General features: G+C 37.7%; 1 protein-coding gene across 3 annotated transcripts in view; it reads right to left on the reverse strand.

Moving 5' to 3' along the window:
• Positions 1-24,299, reverse strand: part of dlg5a (discs, large homolog 5a (Drosophila)) — a 76,171-nt gene that overhangs the window by 31,723 nt on the left and 20,149 nt on the right. For 2 of the 3 annotated variants that reach the window (XM_052089529.1, XM_052089527.1), the window contains exons 3-15: positions 21,052-21,214; positions 20,014-20,157; positions 16,378-16,561; positions 11,498-11,757; positions 9,947-10,259; positions 9,147-9,377; positions 7,145-7,329; positions 6,920-7,045; positions 4,403-4,535; positions 3,033-3,160; positions 2,747-2,922; positions 2,455-2,558; positions 1,128-1,220 (exon numbers count right to left, since the gene is read on the reverse strand). In XM_052089529.1, coding sequence (XP_051945489.1) covers positions 1,128-1,220; positions 2,455-2,558; positions 2,747-2,922; positions 3,033-3,160; positions 4,403-4,535; positions 6,920-7,045; positions 7,145-7,329; positions 9,147-9,377; positions 9,947-10,259; positions 11,498-11,757; positions 16,378-16,561; positions 20,014-20,157; positions 21,052-21,214 — 2,240 coding nt within the window. The remainder of the gene's footprint in view (positions 1-1,127; positions 1,221-2,454; positions 2,559-2,746; positions 2,923-3,032; positions 3,161-4,402; positions 4,536-6,919; positions 7,046-7,144; positions 7,330-9,146; positions 9,378-9,946; positions 10,260-11,497; positions 11,758-16,377; positions 16,562-20,013; positions 20,158-21,051; positions 21,215-24,299) is intronic. The other variant, XM_052089528.1, reaches the window with a different exon arrangement.

Genomic DNA, 24,299 nt, shown 5'->3' on the forward strand with positions numbered 1-24,299 from the left:
ATTTGGTTTTTTCACGTAAAATATTGACATACCCCTTTAAAATGAGATACATTAAGCCAGGAAGCAAAAATACTTGTTTACAATGAAATATAAATAAATGAAGTGAGCTTTATGTTTAAAGTATGGATTGCAAAATAAACTTGTTTTCCCTTTGAATTAAGTTTATTTTCCTTACCCCATTAGCATACAGATTTATGCTTAAAATAAGAAACACACAATTTCGTTATTTCTTTACTGTCTTACTAGCTTTCCAGAATGATTTATAGTAATGGAGACTTCTGTGAACGTTGCACTATTTACTAAAATGTGCTCAAATGGTGGTAAAAATCGCAAACTGAATATTATCTTATGTGAGTGGAAATGAAGTCTGACACTGGAAAACATTTTATCTACTATTGTTATTGCAAATTCTGCAGTAACGTGATAAAAACCTGCAGAGACTGCAATAGAATTGAAGCAAATTCTTATCAGAGCCAAATAAAAAAACTGATAACATTAGTGTCAGTGAACAGAACTGTTTCTAATGTTGAAGTCTACAACATGTATACATGATCTTATTCATTTACAGTTATTTTATTGAAGTTTAACAAGTTATTCATTAATAACTTCCATGCATAAAGGAAGTTATTAACATGAATTTACTTTGGAGCAAATGTTGGTGCTCTTACTGATGTTATGCATGTTCATTTGAGATTGAGGGCTGACACATATTTTAATAAAAACCAAATCACCTATCAAAATATATTTAGGAAAAATAAATGTAAAAAACACCATGTATTTCCTCTCTGGGTACCATGTGTCACAATTTTAAGTGGCCCGGAAACAACATTTGACCATATTTATTGATAATTTCAGTAAAATTTATTATATACCAAAACAATATGACATCCATAGACTAAGGTATGTTTGGTCAGTAAGGTTTTATAGCTGGGCTTAACAAAGATACATTTGAATAGCTATTTTCCAAGCTGGCTGTTCACAGACTTCCTTAGTAATGCCTCAAAGTTAGCATTCTAGATCAGACACAGCAGTCTCAAATACAATTTGGAATAAATGTCATGGCAGCACCTTGGAATGTAGTAATGAGAGCAGAGCACATACTCAGACAGCAGTGAGAGAACAATCACCTTCATGACAGAGAGACTGAGCGAGTCCTGGCTGCCCCTCAGCAGAGCCTCACATTCACTCAGAGATTTGTTATCCAGAGCGATCCCATTTATCTGAGGAGGGAGAAATTTAGGTCAGAGCTTCACAAAAGAATAGTGCCAGCAGAATCCTTCCATTTTCAAACTCAGAAATTACTTCGGGAACTTTAAAATAAAGACAAAGACACCGTGAATAAAAGGACGGCACACTTTTGAGATCTCCAGTCCTGATAAATCATTTGATGTTTTTAATCTTAAATAGTTGTTCAACTAAAAACTCCATTCTCAAACCTGAATGACTTTCTTATTTCTGTGGAACACAAAAGGAGAAATTTTGAAGATTCTATTGCCTGCTTTTCTCCATATAATGAAAGTAAATGCGTAGTTGGACAGTCAAGCTCCAAAATAGATCTTCAGAAGTACAATATAAACTAGTCCATATGACTCATGCTCTGTGTTTAAAGCCTTTTGAAGCCACACAACAGCTTTGTGAGAGGAGCAGACTGGAATTTATGTCGTTAATCTTGAAAATCTTCCCCTCCGCTGTAGCTCTCAAATCAAATATAGCATCAGCAGATGCATGCGCGAGGTTTGACGTTAATGATGTCTGGTCTCAAGACATGCGAGAACCAATTGCGTTTCACATTAAATGGCACCACCATGCAATTTGTGTAATAAATTATGACATTTGTGGTCCATTTGACAGATTGGACAAAGGGGAAGATTATCAGTGAATAATTACAAATTTCTGCCTGTTATTCACACAAAGCTATTGCGCAGCAGTTATATTGACTATTAAGACTTTAGAGCTCGACATCACATTCAAGGATTCTTTGGAAAAAAGTGGTCAAAACATTCTTAAACATTCCACCTTTTGTATTCCATGGAAATAAGTCAGTCAAACAGCATTGGAAAGACGTGAGGGTGACAGAATATGATAGTTAACAAACTATTATTTTAATGATAAGAGCACATCTAGCACTGCTAATATCGGAGCAGAAAGGTTACAGACCCAACTACCCAGTCTCAAGCACAGATGAGTAGAACTAAAACCTAATTCGCTCTAGGGATTAACATCGGTGTTACTTATCTCCATTGTGACAGCTAACCCATAGCACATCTCCTGTCTTCTACTCGTCACTTGATTTAAGGAGAGAAGTGGATTTGACTGACAGCGTGTCTATTAAGCCTCCATGCATTTAAAATAAAGAACTGGATTAAAAATCTGCTTAAGCCAGGAGAATGTGAAAATAGCCAATAGTCCTTGTTTCAATTTGAGAACGGATACCATTACGGTCTGAAGACTTACGGCAATGAGGCGGTCTCCGATGGTAAGGGATCCCTCTCTGGCAGCAGGGCTCCCTGGTGCGATAGCAGCCACAAACACACCGCCTTCAAGAGTGATGCCAGTGTCTGTAAGAGAGCAGACCAAAATTAAAAGTTAGTTTTCCCCAAAAATGAAAATTCTGACATCATTAACTCTGAACTCATGTCAATCAAACCCTTATAATGCAATGAAAGCGAAAGGAAAATTGGCCACAGAAGAGGTTAAATGAGAAAGCTGTGCCACCCAGTTCAGACAGAAGTACCAGAAGTGATACCTTTGTGTCCGATGAGGTTAATGTGGACAGGAGTAACCAGTCTTCCTCCTAAAGATTTCCTCCTGCGAACCACCATATTGATCAGCCCTCCTCCGTTAAGTATGGCTTTGATGACCTGCTTCCTGTCTTTGTTAGTCAGGTCCACGTCATTTATCTTCAGCAGCCAATCATTCACCCTATTGAGAGAGAGGCACGGATCGTCAGGTCAAAACAATGAGCTGGAATAGTAGCATCTTATCATTCCAGGGGTGATTATCTAAAAAACATTCAATATATCTGAATTCACCTCAATCTTCCATCTGCGATACTTCCTTTGTCCACCCTGGTCACAAATATCCCACAATCCCCTGGTAAATATGGATCATTTACCCCCTCTGCTATGTCAAACCCCAGTGCCTTCAAATCCATGTCATCCTGTTGGGAGGACAATGGCGATAATATGACATGGAGGTAGACAAAAAAGAAAAAACAAAATTGGAGGTGAAATTACCATTTTCAAGAACATGCCATGATCTTTTGTTGGTTTAATTAGTCTACAAATGGAATCAAATCTCAAATACTCTTTAGTGCCCATTCAGTCAACATATCAATCATTTCAAACAACAGTTTGATATGCTTCTTCACTCATGTGCCATCTGCAGCTGAAATCCATTCACACATTTGCTTAGTGAAATATGCCTTTCATCATTCTTCTGTCTGTATTCTACCCATTAGCATAACATTGCAGTAGTATCAGTGTCATTATAAATAACCATAACAGAGGGTAATTGCTGCATATTATGTATAAAATGTTAGAGCAATATTGCCATGAACGCAAAAGGTAAACATTATAAATTACAATAAATCATCATTGAGTTGTTAAAAAAGCATCTTTTACTGATCTTATGTAAATTCTACTCATAGAATGAGGCACTGACAACACATTGTAATGTCATATTAGTTGTTGTCTTGAGTGCCCTCATATTTAAATGTACCTCTAAACACCTCCTATAGTGGTGTTGCTGGTGTCTAAATGTTCGCAAACAATATGTTATTGCACAGCTGTTTCAAACTTACTTTTGGCTCTTAGAGATTAAGTATTTCTCTTTGAGTGTGCCAGGACATCACATTGGCTTGCAAGCAAGTTTTACTCTTTACTAGGAGGTATATGCAGATACATTTATTTAAACTATCAGCATAGATTTTTTCTAATAACCAATAGTTCCAAAAAGCAACGATCAGTCATAAGAAAAAAATATATATACAAGTAGTTGCCCCCAATACTAGTAAACAATAACAACTAGTGAAATAAAAACAAATCACTGACACCGCCTGGGAATTTGCTGCATCTAAATATTTAATCATATCCATATTTTGATCCACTACCTTAGGTTATAGGTATCTGCAAAATCCACTATCACTCGATCTCCACTCTATACAAGGACTATATCAGGCTGCTGGAATGTTTCAGAGCAAAAATAACTCCAAAGATGTATATTCCAGATTAACCCTCACCCTAAAATCTGACTGGTTGATGGGAGTGTTCCAGGACTAAGTAGGATGCTCATCCAAAAACATGTCTCACTTGGTAAATCACAATAAACTTGCAGGCATGTTATGTTTTAAAGCCTCAAATTTACATGTAATGGTTCATACTGAAGTGTTTGAGTCTCTTACCCGGTCCTTCTCAAACTCCACCACCTCTGTCTCCCACTCTAATGAGTCCGTGTCTATAGCAGAATCATGAGAGCTATGAGCCATAAGCTGGCAGAACCGTGCCTCCTTCTCCAACTGGCTCTCCATCTTCTCCCTTTAGTAGCACAGAGAGCACAATACAAGACAGCCTGTTATCTCTCCAATTCATCTCACACCCACAGAAGCCAACACAAAACATTAAGAAAGTCAAAAGCGTTCATGAAGACCATCTCTCTTTGTCTCACGGAGCTGCTGATGCAAAAATGTCTCCCTTACAAGTTTTCTGGATAATATGGCTTGGTATCAGGGTATTTTTTGGCACAGTTTGTGCAATCTGTAACACCTGTGCTAGATGTAGACATTATAAAAACAGCATGAAGGTCACACCTTGAAATTGGGTAGATAATAAAACAGGATCAAGTATTTGGGGAATACTGGCAAACTGTCATTAGGATTCATAGACTCAGAGTGAGGAAAGCCTGGAGGGCATCAGTGACATAAAAAAACTTTGAAAAGTCTACTGCTGAGGGTGGGGTGCTCTGGAGGTTTGATGGAAATCAACTAACCACTAGGGGGTGTCTGAAGCTGGAATATGGATAGAGAAGAAAAAGATAAAACCATTAGCGTAGGGCTAATCAACTTTGGAAAGATCAGGGGCTGCAAGGCTGGATCCCTGTACCCTTGAGTGCCGAACTCTTAATTTTTATGATTATATACGTGTGTGTGTGTGTATGTGTGTATATATATACATATATACATACACATACAAATATACACACCCACACACATACAGTGAGGGAAAAAAGTATTTGATCCCCTGCTGATTTTGTACGTTTGCCCACTGACAAACAAATGATCAGTCTATAATTTTAATGGTAGGTTAATTTGAACAGTGAGACGGAATAACAAAAAAAAAAATCCAGAAAAACGCATGTCAAATTTTATAAATTGAATTGCATTTTAATGAGGGAAATAAGTATTCGACCCCCTCTCAATCAGAGATTTCTGGCTCCCAGGTGTCTTTTATACAGGGAACGAGCTGAGATTAGGAGCGTGTGAAAATTCTCTCATCATTTACTAACCTTCATGCCATCCCAGATGTGTATAACTTACTTTCTTCTGCTGAACACAAATGATGATTTAAAAAAAAAATCATAATTATATACCTCAGCTCTGTAGATAAGAGACGGGTGAATGTTTCAGTCCTTGGCTTTTTTACTATAAATCTCCACTTTTCCTTTCAGATGTGACAGTGTAACTAAACAGGCACCACATGTGACTAAGATGTGAAAGTGAAGATTTATAGTAGAAAAGTAGTTAAATATTGATCTGTTTCTCACCCACACCCATCATATTGCTTTTGATTTATATAGATTTAAACACTGGATTCATACGATTACTTTTATGCCTCATTTATGTGACCTTTGGGGCTTTAAAGTTCTGTCCACCATTCACGTGCATTGTGAGGACCAACAGAGCGGAGATATTTTTCTAAAACATGTCATTTGTGTTCTGCTGAAGAAAGAAAGTCATACACATCTGGGAGGACATGAGGGTGTGGAAATGATGAGAAAATATTTATTTTGGGGTCAACTATCCCTTTTAGTAATTATTTTAAACATAAGGGGTGTAACAGTTTTCTGATAAAGATCAGTTGATTGCTCACTGGTCACTGTGATAGTCAACTAACAAACCCCATGAGTGTTTAACATCACAAACACCAGAGATGTGTTCAAAAACAAGAGCGATATATCCAATATTAGCACCAAATGTCCTTCAGTGACAAGTCATACAGATTTGTTCACCCCCTTAGTGTTTTCCACCGAAGTAACGTAGATCACTAAAAGCATTTGCATGAAGGCGAGCTATTGAACATATTGGACAGATTTGCACCGTGTTGAGTAACACTCAAGTGAGTTTGAGAGCATGCATGTTTGATAGGCTGTGTGAGCACACATGTACTGTGTATGAACGCGTGCGCAGAATGCCCACCATAACATCAGACATGGTCAGATATTATTACCAATTTATTAGTAACGTGAAATGTGACTTAGCAATATAGAAAACTATTAAATGGATTTCCAAGAAAAGGTTTCCATTGATCATGGTATAAATATTGGGGGAGATAACAAGTGAGTTCAGTTTTTTCTTGCTCAAGATAATTGCTTCTTGATTGTTCACTGGGGGGTGTGTAATGCTCAATTCAATTATCTGTAAAGCTGCTTGGAAGAAACTATTTTATCTACTCAGGACTTATTTATTTGTTTGTTTCCTTTACCATGTATTTTTCCAGCTTTATTCATTTAATAATAATACATTTTCCTGACATGATTTAATTTCAGTCTCAAGATATTTACTTATTTTATCAATGTTATTTTCTATTATTGTTGACACAGTACCTCTAAAATAGGACTGAATACTCCTGCTATTATTAAAGTAAATATAATTGTCAGAGACTGACAGAAAAATTGTCAGAGACCAGGACTAAAAAACGTTTACTTGAGCTCTTTAAGTTCCCTGGCCGAATCATTCCTCTGTTTCCTCATGTCATCAAGGTTACGCAGGGCATCAGCCAGATCGCTGACAGCCCGGTCTCTCTCTCTGCGTAGGTTATCACACAAAGTCCTGACAAGAAACAACACACATCACACATCAGCACCAACAATTGCATTACATTGGATTCCTGAACTTATGTGGGTTGATGAATTCAGTCGCAGATGGTACCGTATGCTCTCTCTCTCAGCAACAATCTTGTCCCTCTCCTGAAAGGCCCAGTCTCTGCGACACTTGGCCACCTCAGCCTCCTGCATGCCCTCCTTTAGCTCCTGAGACATGGCCTCACACTGCTTCCTCAACACCTCGATCTCCTTATTAGCGCGCTCCATGTCCATTGTGGCAGAGTCTTGTTTCTGTAGCAACAAATTAGAAAATAAATCAAGGTAGATAAGCTTGCAAGATGATTACGCTTTTCATCTAAAAAAGCATAAATTAAAGGAACAGTTCACCCAAAAGTCTCATTATCATTTACTTAAACTCATGCCACCCTAAATGTGTATGACATTTTCATTTGCAGAACACAACATTTTAAGAAGAATATATCAGCTCTGTAGATCCTCACAAAGCAACTGAATGGCAAAGAACCCGTGGCAGGGCGGAGGGCGAGGCCGGGTCTTGATCCCGCACACCCAGCCCCTAATCATGCTAATCAAGCCTCAGAGAGGGATAAAGGCCAACTGGAAGCTGCAGTGCGACAGAGAGAGATTTATGGCCAGCTGTCCAACACCTTTGTGTGTTTTTGTTTAGATTTCGTATTAAAATATTATTTATATTCTCAAGCCGGTTCTCGCCGCCTCCTTTCCATTAATCCCTTAGTACCAAAAATATTAAGCACAAAAAAGGACCACGTCAGCATAAAAGTAATCCATAAGTATCAAGTGGTTAAATCCATGTCTTCTGAAGCTATATGATAGGTGTTGGTGAAAAACAGATCAATATTTATTCTAACAATTTTTACTATAAATCTCCGCATTCACTTTCACTTCCACATTCTTCTTTTGTTTTTGGCGATCTGTGTTCTTCGTGCATGTCACCACCTACTAGGAAGGGAGAGGAATTATTGTGAAAAAGGACTTAAATATGAATCTGTTTCTTGCCCACATCTATCACGTCACTTCTGAAGATATAGATTTAACCACTGGACTTGTATGGGTTAATTTATGCTGCATTTATTTTCTTTTTTGCGCTTTTGATCAGCATTCACTTATAATGTGAGGACCTACAAAGCTGATATATTCTTCTAAAAATCTTCCTTTGAGTTCAGCAGAAGAATGAAAGTCAAACACATCTGGGATGGCATGAGGGTGAGCAAATGAGGAGAGTATTTTCATTCTTGGGTGAAATATCTCTTTAAAAATCTGTGAAGTGTTATTAATTCACCAGTGAGGTGAGAATATAATCTTTAAGTAGTATGGCTAAACTAGAGTTGTTATAGAGCCCTCTAGTGGAATGTGGTTGTACTGTGGGCTGACTGAATAAATCTGCTTTGGGATATTTCTGCTCATGAGATTTTTATGGGCTTTGTAGTTTGAAGTTTTTGTTTATGTGGAAAGACTGGGTTGAAAAATCAAGATGAAAAGGGTGAATGTGAAATGCTTTGAAAGTGACCTAAAATTAATCTCAGACACAGTCCCTTTGACATTTCTGCTTAAAAACAGCAGATAACTTTAGTCACGGTCAAGCAGCAGAAAAAGATCGGACAAATAAAAAGAATGATAATAATTCAAGTCATAGCGCAACATAAACAGCCCATGCTGACTTAATTTCACTTGTACGTTGAATGTTGAAATGTGAATATCAAGTTTGCATATTTGTTTTTATTATTATTTTCATTTTTACTATTAGGAATTCAGTTTGAATTTTTGTGCAAATATTCTAAATAATTGACTGTACAATGGTCTTATTATTAAAGAGAGTTCTACTTTTCATATGAGTTTTACTGTGAAGAGAATTAGGAGATGTGTTTCTTTTCATTATTAAATGACATTTACAGATGCAGCATAGTTCACTTTTTGCGGCTTCTCAGTTATTAAGAGTTATTTTCCAGCAATACAACTCAATCCTGACCAATGCGGTCAGATTAGTACTGCAGAATGTTAGCTCTGAATTTTTAAATATGTTCTTAATAAAACTGCCATGTGTCTCAGAGTGAGAGCATATGTGGAAGCACCTGTCTGGCCTGGTAGTATTCCCTCAGTAACTGGTCTCTCTGGATAATGGCTTCAGTTCTCTCTTTCCTGGCCACATCTCTCTCCTCCCGCACGGTCTCAATGTCTTTACAGGCCTGACTCAGCTCTTTCTGGGCCTCCGCTTTGTCCTTCACTTCATGGCAGTATTTTTCCAACAGCTCATTTCTCTCACAGATGGCCCGGTCTCGATCCACCAGTGAGGAATTTAGCTCCTACAAAAACACACCAATATCAGAGACAGTGAGCATCACTAAACACTATTGATTTAAAGTGCTTTTTCAAAACGGCACGTTATTCAGAGGCTGCCTAGAACCTTGCAACAAAGATTTACAGACTAATATTTGAGAGCAATTTCAAAACTAGTGCACGCCACCATTTGAATACAGTATTCACTCACATTTACATTACATTGACATTTAGCAGATGCTTTTAACCAAAGAAACTTACAATTGACTAAAACCACAAGCAATTGATCATAAAGGAACCAACCAGTGCTCAAAGTCTGTAACCATTCACTTTCATTGCATTTTTTTTTTTCATTGCATTCTAATGAAAGTGAATGGTGACTCAAGCCAATACTTTGGTTAATTTTGGGGTGAACCATCCCTCTAAGCTCACTTTTGATAGTATTGATTTCCATTTTTGGGCATATTGCCCAAGGGGAATACTCACTGTACTTTAAGCAGCTTTGGGTAAAACCATCTGCTTAATAACAATTTACTATAAAGATCAAAGTCTGTTATACAGTAAGTGCTCTGTGTGATATCTGTTATTATGTTACCTGTCTGAGTGCTTCTAGCTCTTCACTGGCCACCACCCTCTCTGAGGAGGTGTTTTTGAGTCGAGCCTCTGCAGCTTCCAGCTCCGTCTGCAGCTTGTCCACCTCTTTAATGACTTGATCCCTCTCGCTCATGATCAGCCTGTACTCATTAAACACAGAGTCTCGCTCCTCCTTGTACTTCTCCGCATCCTTCACCGCCTTCAGTTGGAAGTTCTTGTAGCGAGTCACCTCTGACTGCAGTTTCTCCATCTCCCTCTGCAGCTCTTTGTTCTGGGCTGAGGCCTTATTCAGCTCCTGCTGTACTGAGTCAAACCTGATAGAGCAGGAAATGAAGCTTTATATTAGTGGTTTGTGAGGTTGGATGACAATGTTCACTGATGTAATAAAGTCTGAGCTCAAAAACAATGGTTCCTTGATAAATCGAAGGTCAATGCAATCATGCTATTTAAAGGTGATGCAATTTTTTCAATGTTACAATACTTTTATCCCAGATTAACAGGCACAGACTACTATAAGTAAGCCATCTGTAGGTTGATTCGCCCAAAAAGCGTAGACTGTGGCACTTTCAAAACATGGCCTTTTTTTGAAAAACCACCTTGATCAGTGGTTGACCAATATGGTTTTTTTAATGGCTGATGCCAATACTGATATCTAGAGAGCAAGATGGCCAATGGCTGATATAAATAATACAAATCTAACAGCAGAAAATCAATTATAGACAAAAGTTCTTAAGTGAAACAAACAATATTTACTCAAATTCACTTAAACATAAAAAAAAAAAAAAAAAATTATAACAGATAATGTTTACTATCCATTGCAAAATCTATTGGGAGTTTTTGGAACTGATACAAGGGAAAGTTCGGCCAAGCAAACGATACATCGCAAAATGGCCAAATATCAGCTGATTAATCGATATATATATATATATATTGGTAGAAGAATAGAAGCTAGCGGAGAAGAGAAAGAAGATGGGAAAACGTTTAAAGATTTGTCTCAAGTAGAGGTAGACTGATATATTGGTTTTACCGATTAAATCCGTGCTGATTGTTGCCGGAAATGTTTTTCCTTTCATTTTTTTATTCCTTATCAATAAACCTCATCTGGTGAAGTATACACACACAAAACTATTCATCTGATGTATACAGAATATAGGCTATAAAATATTAATTTGGTTTCAAAATGAGAGTCCCCTGTGTATTTTGGGCTTGTTTATAGTTAAAAGACTCTACAATTAATTGGCTGATTAATAAGTTATTGGCCTTTTCCACCATCTTAGTTATCTGTATCGGCAAAATCCACTATTGGTCGACCTTTAATCTCATTCTCAAGAAACCTGCTCTCTGCTGGATTTGTTGCTTTTTTGGCAAGTTCAAGAATGTTAGCATGTTCAAGAACGTGTTCAGTCTGAACGGCCCCTTCTTATCCTCTCTTATATGTTAAGAAACACTGGTAATATCAGAATCCTAACTTGTCTGATAACTTAAGACTTCAGATACAAAGTTTCTGTTATACGGCCCCAGAACCGTTAAATACCAGTGATGCTGCTCTCACCGTCTCATAGATGTTGTCCACTGCTGTTGGTACTGGATGGTTGTGTCACGTTGTTTCAGCAGAGCGTCGATTTGTTTCTGCAAGCGTCTGTTCTCCTCGTCAACCTGCTCCAGGCGACTCAGATCTGTGTTGTGGCCGGCCACCTTCTCACTGTACCGTTTACTCAAGGCATCATATTCCTTCTTCACCCCCTCCAGCTTGTCCATCGCTGTGTCGTAGAGCTTGTTCAAAACCTCGGATGAGCCATTCTCCCTGATTACCTGCATCAAAATAGCTTTCATTAACACACATGTTTATGTGTGATTCCATGAAGCAATAAGCCACAAGAGGATATACGTTACAGTGACTTAAGGGGTGCTGACACAAAGCAGAGAGCTGAAAATTCCCTTAACCGTTACTTTCTTCGTGCGTGTGGGGTATGTGGTTTGTATGTGAGATGAGAGGCAGCCAGGAGCTTCTGGTGCCCCCCTAGGGTAACATGGTGCCCCATTAGGGAGTACCTACACTGACTGCATAATATGAATATAGTGAGTGGCAGAACCGGTCAGTAATACCATTATTTAAGATGAACAATACCAAGAAATTCACCATGTATTTAGGTGGTCCCTAACCACACCCTTCACAGTTTTAGCAATAAATGCTTTTGAGTTATTAGTAAAAAAATAAAATAAAAGTGTATACCTTTTCTTATATGTAGAGAACTTTCCAGACCCATGACTTATAAAAAATATATAATTATTTAAATTTCTTTGATTATTTATCTTCTTTATGTTTACATATGTGTTTGCTTACATGTATTTTTACGTTTTTTTTTTTTTTTTTGTAATTAAATTTATTTTAATAAATTGTTTTCAATTCACCCATACTTCTTGACTTTATGAAATGCGTGAGTTTATCGGGATAAATTGTAAATCAGGAGTACAGCAGGAGGAGGGATGGAAAAAAACGAGAGAAACCCGGTAAAATGGGAGTGTTGGCAGGTATGTAACTGTAGGTACGGTTAAACCAATATACATAATACTCACAATATATTTACAGTGATTTTATTGCTGATCTCAGATTAAATATTCTCTAAAAAAACTAAATATTACCATAGTTATAATGTTTCCTAGAGTCAATATTATTGGTAAGGTTTGCGTTTTTGTGCTGTTTTTCCGCTTCTTACAACAAACATTTTGAAACAGCAACAGCTATTTGGAGAAATCATGCATGAAAAAAAAAAAACTTATTGTAAAAAAGGCAATAAATAAATAACCCAATTAATTAAGAGTAAATACAAATATCAAGCTATATATAGACTATCATCATAAGATTGCAAAATATCAAGGTATAATTTACTGCAAATATGCCACTATACAATTATAAATTAATGCAGAATTCAAATGATGTGTGGTCAATAATGCATCTAGATTTTATTTTGCAACTTCAAACATGGCCCATTCATTCAGATTTCAGAACTAACAGTTTTCTCTCAATGTTCATTATTATTGCTTCACATTTTTTTATATGCAAACACCAGAGGGCGATCATGAGTCTACAAAACATCAGAGTGCTATATGTTCTACTACAAAAACCAATTCCTTGCTTTATGCCACACTACAGAGGCCCTTGATAAACTCAAAGTCTCAGTTTGTTTCTATATGCTTAGTGATTGGCATCTGTATCTAACTCTCCCCTAAGCCATGTAATCAGTGCTTAAGAGTATTGACTAACTGCAAAAAGCCTCTGTCCTTTTCCATCAGTAAGCGAGATCTTGCCCTTCCAGGCTGACCTTTTCCAAGCCGGCTGTGTACGGTTTGTGCAGCCTGTGGGCGGCAGGGCATTGCAAACACTGCTGATGGGCCAACAGCTCTTTAACCCTCATAGACCCAAGTTTCATCATCTCAGAATATTTGTGCACCTCACGGTCACTCTTTCAAGTACTTCAAATTAAAGGATCTATAAAGAAATGATATCTTTTACAAAGAGCAGTCAATTATAGCTGAAGTCAGAGGCTTACATACACCATAACCAAATACATTTAAACTTAGTTTTTCACAATTCCTGATATTTAATCGTAGAAAACATTCCCTGTCTTAGGTCAGTAAGGATCACTACTTTATTTAAAGAATGTGAAATATCAGAATAATAGCAGAGATAATGATTTATTTCAGCTTTTATTTCTTTCATCACATTCCCAGTGGGACAGAAGTTTACATAAACTTTGTATTTGGTAGCATTACATTTAAATTGTTCAACTTGGGTCAAATATTTTGGGTAGCCTTCCACAAGCTTCTCACAATATGTTGCTGAAATTTTGGCTCATTCCTCCAGACAGAACTGGTGTAACTGAGTCAGGTTTGTAGGCCTCCTTGCTCGCACACGCTTTCAGTTCTGCCCACAAATTTTCAATTGGATTGAGGTCAGGGCTTTGTGATGGCCACTCCAATACCTTGACTTTGTTGTCCTTAAGCCATTTTGCCACAACTTTGCAGGCACGCTTGGGGTCATTGTCCATTTGGATGACCCATTTGCGACAAGCTTTAACTTCCTGGCTGATGTCTTGAGATGTTGCTTCAATATATCCACAAAAATGTCCTTGATCATCTATTTTGTGAAGTTCATCAGTCCCCCCTGCAGCAAAGCACCCCACAACATGATGCTTCCACCCCAATGCTTTATGGTTGGGATGGTGTTCTTCGGCTTGCAAGCCTCACCCTTTTTCCTCCAAACATAACGATGGTCATTATGGCCAAACAGTTAAACTTTTATTTCATCAGACCAGAGGACATTTCTCCAAAAAGTAAGCTCTTTGTCCCTATGTGCACTTGCAAACTGTAGTCTGGCTTTTTTATGGCAGTTTTGGCAGTGGCTTCATTACCTGAGCCTTTCAGGATATGTCGATACAGGACTCGTTTGTCTGTAAACAATTGCTGGAAGAATTGCTTGTGTCATGCAAAAAGTAGATGCCCTAAACAACTTGCCAAAACTATAGTTTGCTAATATTGTATGTAAACTTCTGAGTTCAATTGTATACTGTAAATAAAAGCACATACTGTCTATTTCTTGTGAACATTTTTACATGAGTGGTGCAAATGGTCACATGACCAATGCCATTTAATTCCACTTTGTCCCTCTGAGAGATGGTGTCTGTCAAAGCTCCAAAAAAGGAAGCAAGTAAAACCATTCAAAACATACTTTCACCTACCATATTTTATACATAAAGGGTATATTATTGATTTCTTTAAAGGGATAGTTCACCCAAAAATGAAAATTCTCTCATCAGTTATTCATCCTCGTGCCGTCCCAGAAGCATATGATTTTTTTCTCTTCAGCAGAACACAAACAAAGATTTTTAGAAAATGATCTCTGCGCTGTAGGTCCATGCAATGCAAGTGAATGGTGATCATAACTTTGTAGCTCTAAAAATAACAAAGGAAACATAAAAGTAAACTTTAAGTCTCCAGTGGTTAAATTCATATCTTCAGAAGAAATATAATAGGTGTGGGTGAGAAACAGATTCAAAAGATTTAAGTCCTTTTTTTACTCTTAAATCTTTACTTTCACTTTTACATCCGAAAGTCACATGTGACGCCTGTTTAGTTTCACATCTGAAAGTGAAGTTTTAGGATATAAGATCTTCAATGTTGTAATCTTTCTCTCCCACACCTATTATATACTGTAGCTTCTGAAAATATGGATTTATACACTGGAGTCATTTGGATTACATTTATATAGTTTCCTTTATGTGATTATTTTGGAGCTACAAAAAGGTCTAATCACCATTCACTTGCAATGTATGGACCTACAGAGCTGAGATATTCTTCAAAAAAATCTTTGTGTTCAGCAGAAGAAACAAAGTCTTACACATCTGGGATTATTAGTATTAATAGGAATATTAGATGAATTAGTATTATTACAATAAATGAAACAGTAAAATTAAAGAGAAATATGCATCAATCATCATTTCCTTTTCCCCCTACAACTGCAGGTTAATAAAACAAATATCAAATTGTTACTTTATTGTTCACAATTTTCTATTGGATCCTGTTGAGCAATTGGGCTAAACTTGACTCCTTTTGGAATTCATTTTTGGAACTTGTCATGAAAGTTATTTTTTTGCCATTTCATTTTTAAGTCCTGCACAGACCCTGTGCAAAGCCTGATTCGACCTCTCTGCAACAGAATATAGATAGCTCAAAAGAGCTAGACTAATGCTTTAAACCTTTTTGCGTTTTGTTCAGGGGTTTAGTCCTGAAGGAAAATGTTTGTTCCTTTATAGTTGCTGCAGAGAGCAGACCGTGTGTTGACAGTCACATCTGATCGAATAATCTCCTGTCCCTTGGCTTCAGATTTATGTCAAGGTCAGAAAAGATTTGGTTAGGCTAGCTGTATGTTACAGAATAGACAGCCATGTGATTTACAACATAAAAACTGCTTTTCATGATGCAACAGACGCACTTATCCCATAACAGTTGGTGTGGGGTCTTAATCTTCAATTTAATTCACCATCCCAGGAGCTCTCCAAAAAACTCAGATTTCAGGGATCCATGTTGGAATGGCCAGCCAATGTCACATTTTGGCTGGTGACTGTAACATAAGGCCAGTTTCACACCACAAACGCAAGCAGCGTATATGTATTTTGTTGCCCATATTAACAACGCTGCAAAGCAGATATTTCAGCACTGAGCCTATTTTTACTGCATGCAGCTTGCTGAAATCAACAACAACAAAATAATTAGCAGTATAAGTTTTTATGAAACAACACAAAATAATGGAGTGGACTAGTTATCCATTGTAGGGGGGAAAAAAGACGCATGTTGGGCTTGATGCATGCTACAGAGTGAAATAGCTGTGTGGTGTGTAATAGGCCTTAGTGCACCTGCAATGTAAAACGGTACCTCTTGTTGCTGTAGTTTCATGTCAGCCACCTCTTTCTGATCTTCAGAGTGAAGCCTCCTGAGCTCCTCACAGCTCTGCTTCAGATGGTTGTGTTCCCGAATCAACTTGGCATTATCTAATTTCAGAACCTCCATCTCTTCCTTCAGCTGAGACTGATCACTCAGTAGACGACTGTGCTGCATGCTGAAATACAAACACCCAGAACAAGCACAAACAAATTAACTTGTGCACATATTACACAACATTATTATGCTCCATGAGAGTCAGCATCACACTGCACTTCGGTCTGGGAAATGTTTCACGTTTATGGGTGTTACCAACGTAACTCTTGTTTAAACAATTAATAAAACCCAGACCGTTAGCTCCACTAAACAGTGACTCTGTTACAACTGCCTAAACATGCATAATTTAAAGCCTTTCGACATAAGAGTAGACTCACAAAGTGAAGGAGGACAGTATGATTACGTTGCCTTCTAAGATATCCTGTTTGGCCAAATTCTAAAGCAGCTTTGGATGCATGTTTTGCAATGAAGGTAAACTTATAATGGATTGGAGAAAACAAAAGAAAAAAAAAAAGAAAAACTGATCCTGAGTTGACAGTTGCTAAATAAGGACTATGATGACTGTGCGATTCATTAAGCATGGAACCTTCTAAATAACGTTTGAGGTATGAATGTGGCTACGTTCACACCACAGCTGAAAGTAGCCCAAATCAAATATTTTCACTCACATGTGACACAGATCTGTTAATTGGATGACAATGTGAACAGTTTAAGAAGCTTTGAATCTGACATTTTTCAATCCAATCTGGGCCACTTTGGCTGTGTTAACATGTTTTTGCATTTTTTGACAATTAATTACAATGGTGTGCAATTTTTTAACCAAACTGAAAGCAAACAGTAGTGGAATAATTCGACTTTGGGCAGGAGATTAATGTAAACACAGATATCAGATACAAGTCGTGTCTTCAGTGAACGTAAACAGGAGGGACAAAAATCAGATATGGTCAAAAGATCAGTCTGTGCATTAAATCTTGCAGTGTAAACGAATCATTACATATGTGGAAATAAATCGGATACAAATCAGATTGTCAATCAATCTAACTCAACATTTGTCATTTGTGCACTTAACATTTTAATTGTGTTTAAAACTTAATAGTAAGTCATATCTTTTCTAGTTAATGTATTTTCTTTTTTAAGAAAATAAAAAAAAATATGAAAGGCACAACTGCTGGGTTCAGCCATTCATTTGGACTACAAGTAGTAAAATATGCACATAAAATGTGCAGAGATAGATTTATGCAAGTGCTCTACTCGTGTCACTCGTGCAGAAAACACCAGTGTCTGATATGGGCTACATTTAAAATGAATTTGAACAACCTTGCAAAAAAAAAAAAAAAAAAATCTGATTTGAGCAGAAAATCAGATTTAGGTTACATTCAGCTGCAGTGTGAACATAGCCAGTGTGTACTTTATTTTGTAGAACAAAACTAGAAATTATCTTTAAGTAATATTTTCCACAGAGCATTTTCATATTTAAAATTGCAAACTGCCATTATGAAAACCCAACGAAAATTCCAGAGGGAAAGCATGGCTCGATAACACTGAGAATACTGGCCGATTAATATCCAAAATCACCCAATAACAAAACATTGAAATGGTTAATATCGGACGAGAAACAATATGCTTACAAGATGTTGTGCATCCCCAGTAACATGCAATCAGCATGGCCGAGAATGGTTTTGTGTGTGTGCTATAATCACACACTGTTGAGGGAATGCAGAGTACTGGATTAATCCCTCGTCAACTCAATATTCCATCCCTGTGTAGATGTTCATGCCCAGCAGGGATGAGGACAGGAGGGCATGTGTCCTTAAAGCATAATCAGATTACAGCCGCTGCACATCTGTGTATGGAGGGACTCTATAATGTTGGTGTGTGGATGACAGCACATTGGCAAACATGGATGAGTCAGAGCCAATAGAGCAGAACAAACTTCCTTGTGTACACTTTCTAACTTACTGCCAACTGGTTTAGCTAACGAGGCTACATTAAACCAATGTCATTTAAATTAATGAGATAAGACATAGGAGTTTGTTCTTTATTTCTTTGACTGTTTTTCCCCCCAAGGATATTTATCGTAAAACATTACACAATCTCAGCATGAATACATTTGCTTTTCTTTACCATGTTCTTTCTTTTAAATAACACATGCATTAGGACCATAAATATTACAACATTTTTTCAGCTGCAGAATGAAGTGCTCATCTGTGCTCTTCAGACATTTAATAAAGCCATAATAAGCCTGCAGATGATGCAAACACTAATTAAAAACTGTGCTACTTCATCACCAGATGGCTTTCAGCATTAAGCATCTCTGTCTGAGAGAGACACTGGCTGAACAGCAACATACCCCTTTTCTTCCAAAACTGTGTTCGGCCATGAGATCTGCGAATCTCTCTCACAACCGACATTTGTTTCCACGGACTACACTAAGTTTCCAGAATGTCATAGTCCTCATTTTGTTTTATTTTTATAGTTTTGAGAACATATTATATGATATAATAAAGCATCTTTATGCCATCACAAGCTGCTTTTGATGCAATAATCATCAGTTATTTATAAACAGATTTATAGAAATCAATTCACTCATATGACATTTGCAAAATAAATAAAATTTAATTTAGACCGATGGGGGGTCCAAAATTGTACTGCAGACAGATCTGTTGAATGTAATTGGAGCAATCTAGTTTTAAAGTTCACCCAAAAACTCCAGTTCTCTCACCATTTACTCACCCTCATGCCATCCCACATGTGAATGACTTTGTCTTCTGCTGAACACAAATGAAGAATTTTATAAGAATATTTCACATCTATAGGTCCATACAATGCAAGTGAACGGGTGCCAACAATCTGACGCTCCAAAAAGCACATAAAAGGCAACATAATAGTAATACATATGACTCCAGTGTTTTAATCAATTTCTTCAAAAGTGATATTATTGGTGTGGTTGAGAAACAGATCAATATTTAAGTAATTTTTGCTAGAAATTCTCCTTCGATAATGTCCCTGCCGATATGCATGTAGAATGCCAATCACCAAAAACACAGAAGAATGTGAAAGTTAAAGTGGAGATTGACTGAGCAGGGAGGAGAATTTATTGTAAAAAAAAAAGGGCTTAAATATTGATCTGACGTATCATATCGCTTCAGAAGACAGATTACTTTTTGCTGACTTATGTGATTTTTGGAGCTTCAAAATTTTGGCACCCATTCACTTACATTGTATGGACCAAAATAACTGAAATATTCTTCTAAATATCTTCATTTGTGTTCAGCTGAAGAAAGAAAGTCATAAACATCCGGGATGGCATGATGGTGAGAAAATGGTGAGAAAAATTAAATTTTTGGGTGATCTATTCCTTTTAGTAAACAAGCTTTGTTTTGCATTTGTCTTTTCAGACTGAGTTGGTGGTTTTTCTGAAAGCTTAAATTGGCGCAGACATTATCCCACTACCTCTGCCTCTGTTGCGAGCAGTTCCTGGTCAGCCCTGAGCCAATTTTTCAGGAACCTAATGCAGTGGAAACATGCAGAACGGGGCTACAGGCCGAGCGATGGTGCGTTTTCTGTACTCACTGATAGTAGTCGGCTTCTTTCACGGCCTCCTCACACCTCTTCAGAGTCTTGGTGTGCTGGTTCTGCAGGGACTGCAGGTCTGCCATGACCTTCATGCACTGGGTTTTCAGACGCTCGTAGTCATGACCAGGTTTGGAATTTGGCCTTTTGGAGACAAGAGCACTAAATCACCACTGTGGCCCTGTGTCTGCAAGGGTGTCTAAATGTTTACTCAGATAACAGATCCCTTTGCATCTGAAACTCAAGCTCTATGACATTACAAACCAGGATGAAATTACTGAAATAGTTTGAGAAGAGCATTTACAGTCAGTCCATGAAAAGGATTTATTTTCTGTTTTAAAGACAAAATAAAATCAAAATGAGGCTGTTGTTGTTGCTCTACCCAAATTTGATTTGTTTTTCCAAATACAATCTTTAGGTCATTTTGCAAGTAATCAAATTGGATTCATCATGATATGAGATGTCCATCATGGCATCTCGATGTGTTGAACTCATGAGGTGCATCAGACATAAGCATTGGAGACGTTACTGTTTTTACACATTGCAAAAAGTTGCATCTGAAACTGTTCACACGTTCACTCATGCACCATTCATTGCATAGTGAATGACACATGTGAGCCTAACATTTGTATTCAGGCACAGCTGTCCACTACTGAGCTTTGTGTATGACATTACAATCAAGCTGCGTTCCGAGTGTCATGAAATACTACTTGAAATCAAACCTGACCATTCAAAATGCTTAGCATTTCCAAAGATCTGTTTAACATATGGATGATTGTTTTTTCAAGGAAAAATATAGCTCAATCAACTTTCCTTTATGGCTGATGTCACCAATGCCTCTTATTTTTTTCAATGGCTCCCCCTTTCAACCACCCCTGCTCCACTTGGGGCCTTACAGGCTGACAAGATCCTAACCCTAAAATTACCCCTAAGCCATCCCATATAAAACCTGAAAGGCTGACCAAGCAGGGCACCTTGCATCCTTTGCGAAATATTGCTTAATGCACATTTATGGCTCTATATTTTTAACCAAGGTACCTGCAGTCATCGAAGGTAGTGCCAGGTGAGGCGAGTGCCAAGCGCTTGCGGAGCTCATCCCTTTCCCTGGTGACTTGTCTCAGCTGGAACAGGATGGTGTCCAGGTTCTCGCTGGCCGGCCGGGTGTCACTGAGTACAGGTGGAGGTGATGAGGCTTTGGTACCTGCAACAGTGAGCACGTCACCGGAGCAAAGGCAAGCACGCCCAGCACTAATGCAGGACAGCATATCTATTATATACTCATTTAAAACCATATATATACACACACACACACACACACATATATATACATATATATATATATATATATTTTTTTTTAATTATTTATTTATTTTATTTTTTTAGCTGGAAAAGGATGTTTGAGCTAACGCTCTTAAAAATAAATTCCACTTGGTTTGCCATTTTATCATCTAATGCAATGTCCCCAAATACTTTAAGGGGTCATTATATAATAATCAGGGTATAGTACTATTTTAGGGCCAGGAGATTAAGAACTATATATATGCAATAGCAAAATTATCATTGTAACTTTTTTTTTTTTTAAAAATCTAAATGTCCTTATACAACAAACAGGCCAAGACCTAAAATTAAATGACCTTTAAAGCTCATCTGTATTAAAAAAAAAATGCTGGGGCAAAACAAAGCTGCATAAACAAATGTAAAAAAAAAATTGAAAATGCTTGAGTTCACAATGGCAGACATTCTGAGCACTTTATGTAAATGATGATCTTTTGAGATCAGCAGCAACTAAAATTCCACTAAAATATTTTGGTCTTGAACAATCTGCTTCAGATATTCCGAGAATGATTTCAGCTTTACATCGCAATAAAGAGGATAATCTCCATGAAAGATAAAAGTGGGCAGAGAATATGTTAAGATGTCATTTCATTGTCTTTCTAGGTATTTATTAGAGGAGGTTAGAGCTTTCTTAATAAACCGTATCATGACCTTGTATGAATAAATATTTTTAATACATTCTATTTCTTTGAAAGGTTCCCCCACCTTTTGACCTATGATTTTCCATTACTTCTCCAACTGTTCATAATTACAAGCATTCCAAAAAACAATTGTATAGCGATTGTGCTACCAAAAATACATTTCTAGCAGATTAAACATTAAAAAGGTGAACAACGCTTGAAAAAATTCAATTAAGTTTTTAGGTTTTACTAGTTTCCATGACTTTTCCCAGTTTTAAAATCCCCAATATATATATATATATATATATATATATATACACACACACACACACACACAAACACACATATACACACACGCTCACCTAAAGGATTATTAGGAACACCATACTAAAACTGTGTTTGACCCCCTTTCGCCTTCAGAACTGCCTTAATTCTACGTGGCATTGATTCAACAAGGTGCTGAAAGCATTCTTTAGAAATTTTGGCCCATATTGATAGGATAGCATCTTGCAGTTGATGGAGATTTGTGGGATGCACATCCAGGGCACGAAGCTCCCGTTCCACCACATCCCAAAGATGCTCTATTGGGTTGAGATCTGGTGACTGTGGGGGCCATTTTAGTACAGTGAACTCATTGTCATGTTCAAGAAACCAATTTGAAATGATTCGAGCATTGTGACATGGTGCATTATCCTGCTGGAAGTAGCCATCATAGGATGGGTACATGGTGGCCATAAAGGGATGGACATGGTCAGAAACAATGCTCAGGTAGGCCGTGGCATTTAAACGATGCCCAATTGGCACCAAGGGGCCTAAAGTGTGCCAAGAAAACATCCCCCACACATTACACCACCACAACCAGCCTGCACAGTGGTAACAAGGCATGATGGATCCATGTTCTCATTCTGTTTATGCCAAATTCTGACTCTACTATCTGAATGTCTCAACAGAAATCGAGACTCATCAGACCAGGCAACATTTTTCCAGTCTTCAACTCTCCAATTTTGGTGAGCTCTTGCAAATTGTAGCCTCTTTTTCCTATTTGTAGTGGAGATGAGTGGTACCCGGTGGGGTCTTCTGCTGTTGTAGCCCATCCGCCTCAAGGTTGTGCGTGTTGTGGCTTCACAAATGCTTTGCTGCATACCTCGGTTGTAACGAGTGGTTATTTCAGGCAAATTTGCTCTTCTATCAGCTTGAATCAGTCGGCCCATTCTCCTCTGACCTCTAGCATCAACAAGGCATTTTCGCCCACAGGACTGCTGCACACTGGATGTTTTTCCCTTTTCACACCATTCTTTGTAAACCCTAGAAATGCTTGTACGTGAAAATCCCAGTAACTGAGCAGATTGTGAAATACTCAGACCGGCCCGTCTGGCACCAACAACCATGCCACGCTCAAAATTGCTTAAATCACCTTTCTTTCCCATTCTGACATTCAGTTTGGAGTTCAGGAGATTATCTTGACCAGGACCACACCCCTAAATGCATTGAAGCAACTGCCATGTGATTGGTTTATTAGATAATTGCATTAATGAGAAATTGAACAGGTGTTCCTAATAATCCTTTAGGTGAGTGTGTGTATAGGTGAGTGTGTTATATATATATATATATATATATATATATATGTATATATATATATATATATATACATATATACAGATATATATATATATATATATATATATATATATATATATATAGAGACTTTGTGTAGTGATATATATTTTTGCTGCAAAAATGTAGTATTTTATTTTTGGATTTTCTCCACTTTTCTCCACAATTTGGTATGCCCAATTCCCAATGCATTCGAAGTCCTCGTGGTGGCATAGTGACTCAACTTAATCCAGGTGGCGAAGGACAAATCTCTGTTGCCTCCGCGTCTGAGACAGTCAATCCATGCATCTTATCATGTGGCTTGAGCGCTTTACCGTGGAGACGTAGCGCGTGTGGCGTATTCACGCTATTCTCCGCAGCATCCATGCACAACTCACCACGCGCCTCACCGAGAACTACATTATAGCAACCACGAGGAGGTTACCCCATGTGACTCTACCCTCCCTAGCAACTGAGACAATTTGGTTGCTTAGGAGACCAGGCTGGAGTCATTCAGTACGCCCTAGATTCGAACTTGTGACTCCAGGGGTGGTAGTCAGTATCAATACTCGCTGAGCTACCCAGGCCCCATGCAAAATACTTTATTTCTTTGGGACGTTTCACCATTTTATGGACAGGGAAAGTCATAGAAGAGACAGGAAATGATACGGAGACGGGGAGGGGACGGATCGGGAAATGACACGAGTTGGATTCGCACGGTGGTGCATAAGCACCACT

The sequence above is a fragment of the Xyrauchen texanus genome, chromosome 24, assembly GCF_025860055.1.
Source record: "Xyrauchen texanus isolate HMW12.3.18 chromosome 24, RBS_HiC_50CHRs, whole genome shotgun sequence".
Lineage (NCBI taxonomy): Eukaryota > Metazoa > Chordata > Actinopteri > Cypriniformes > Catostomidae > Xyrauchen > Xyrauchen texanus.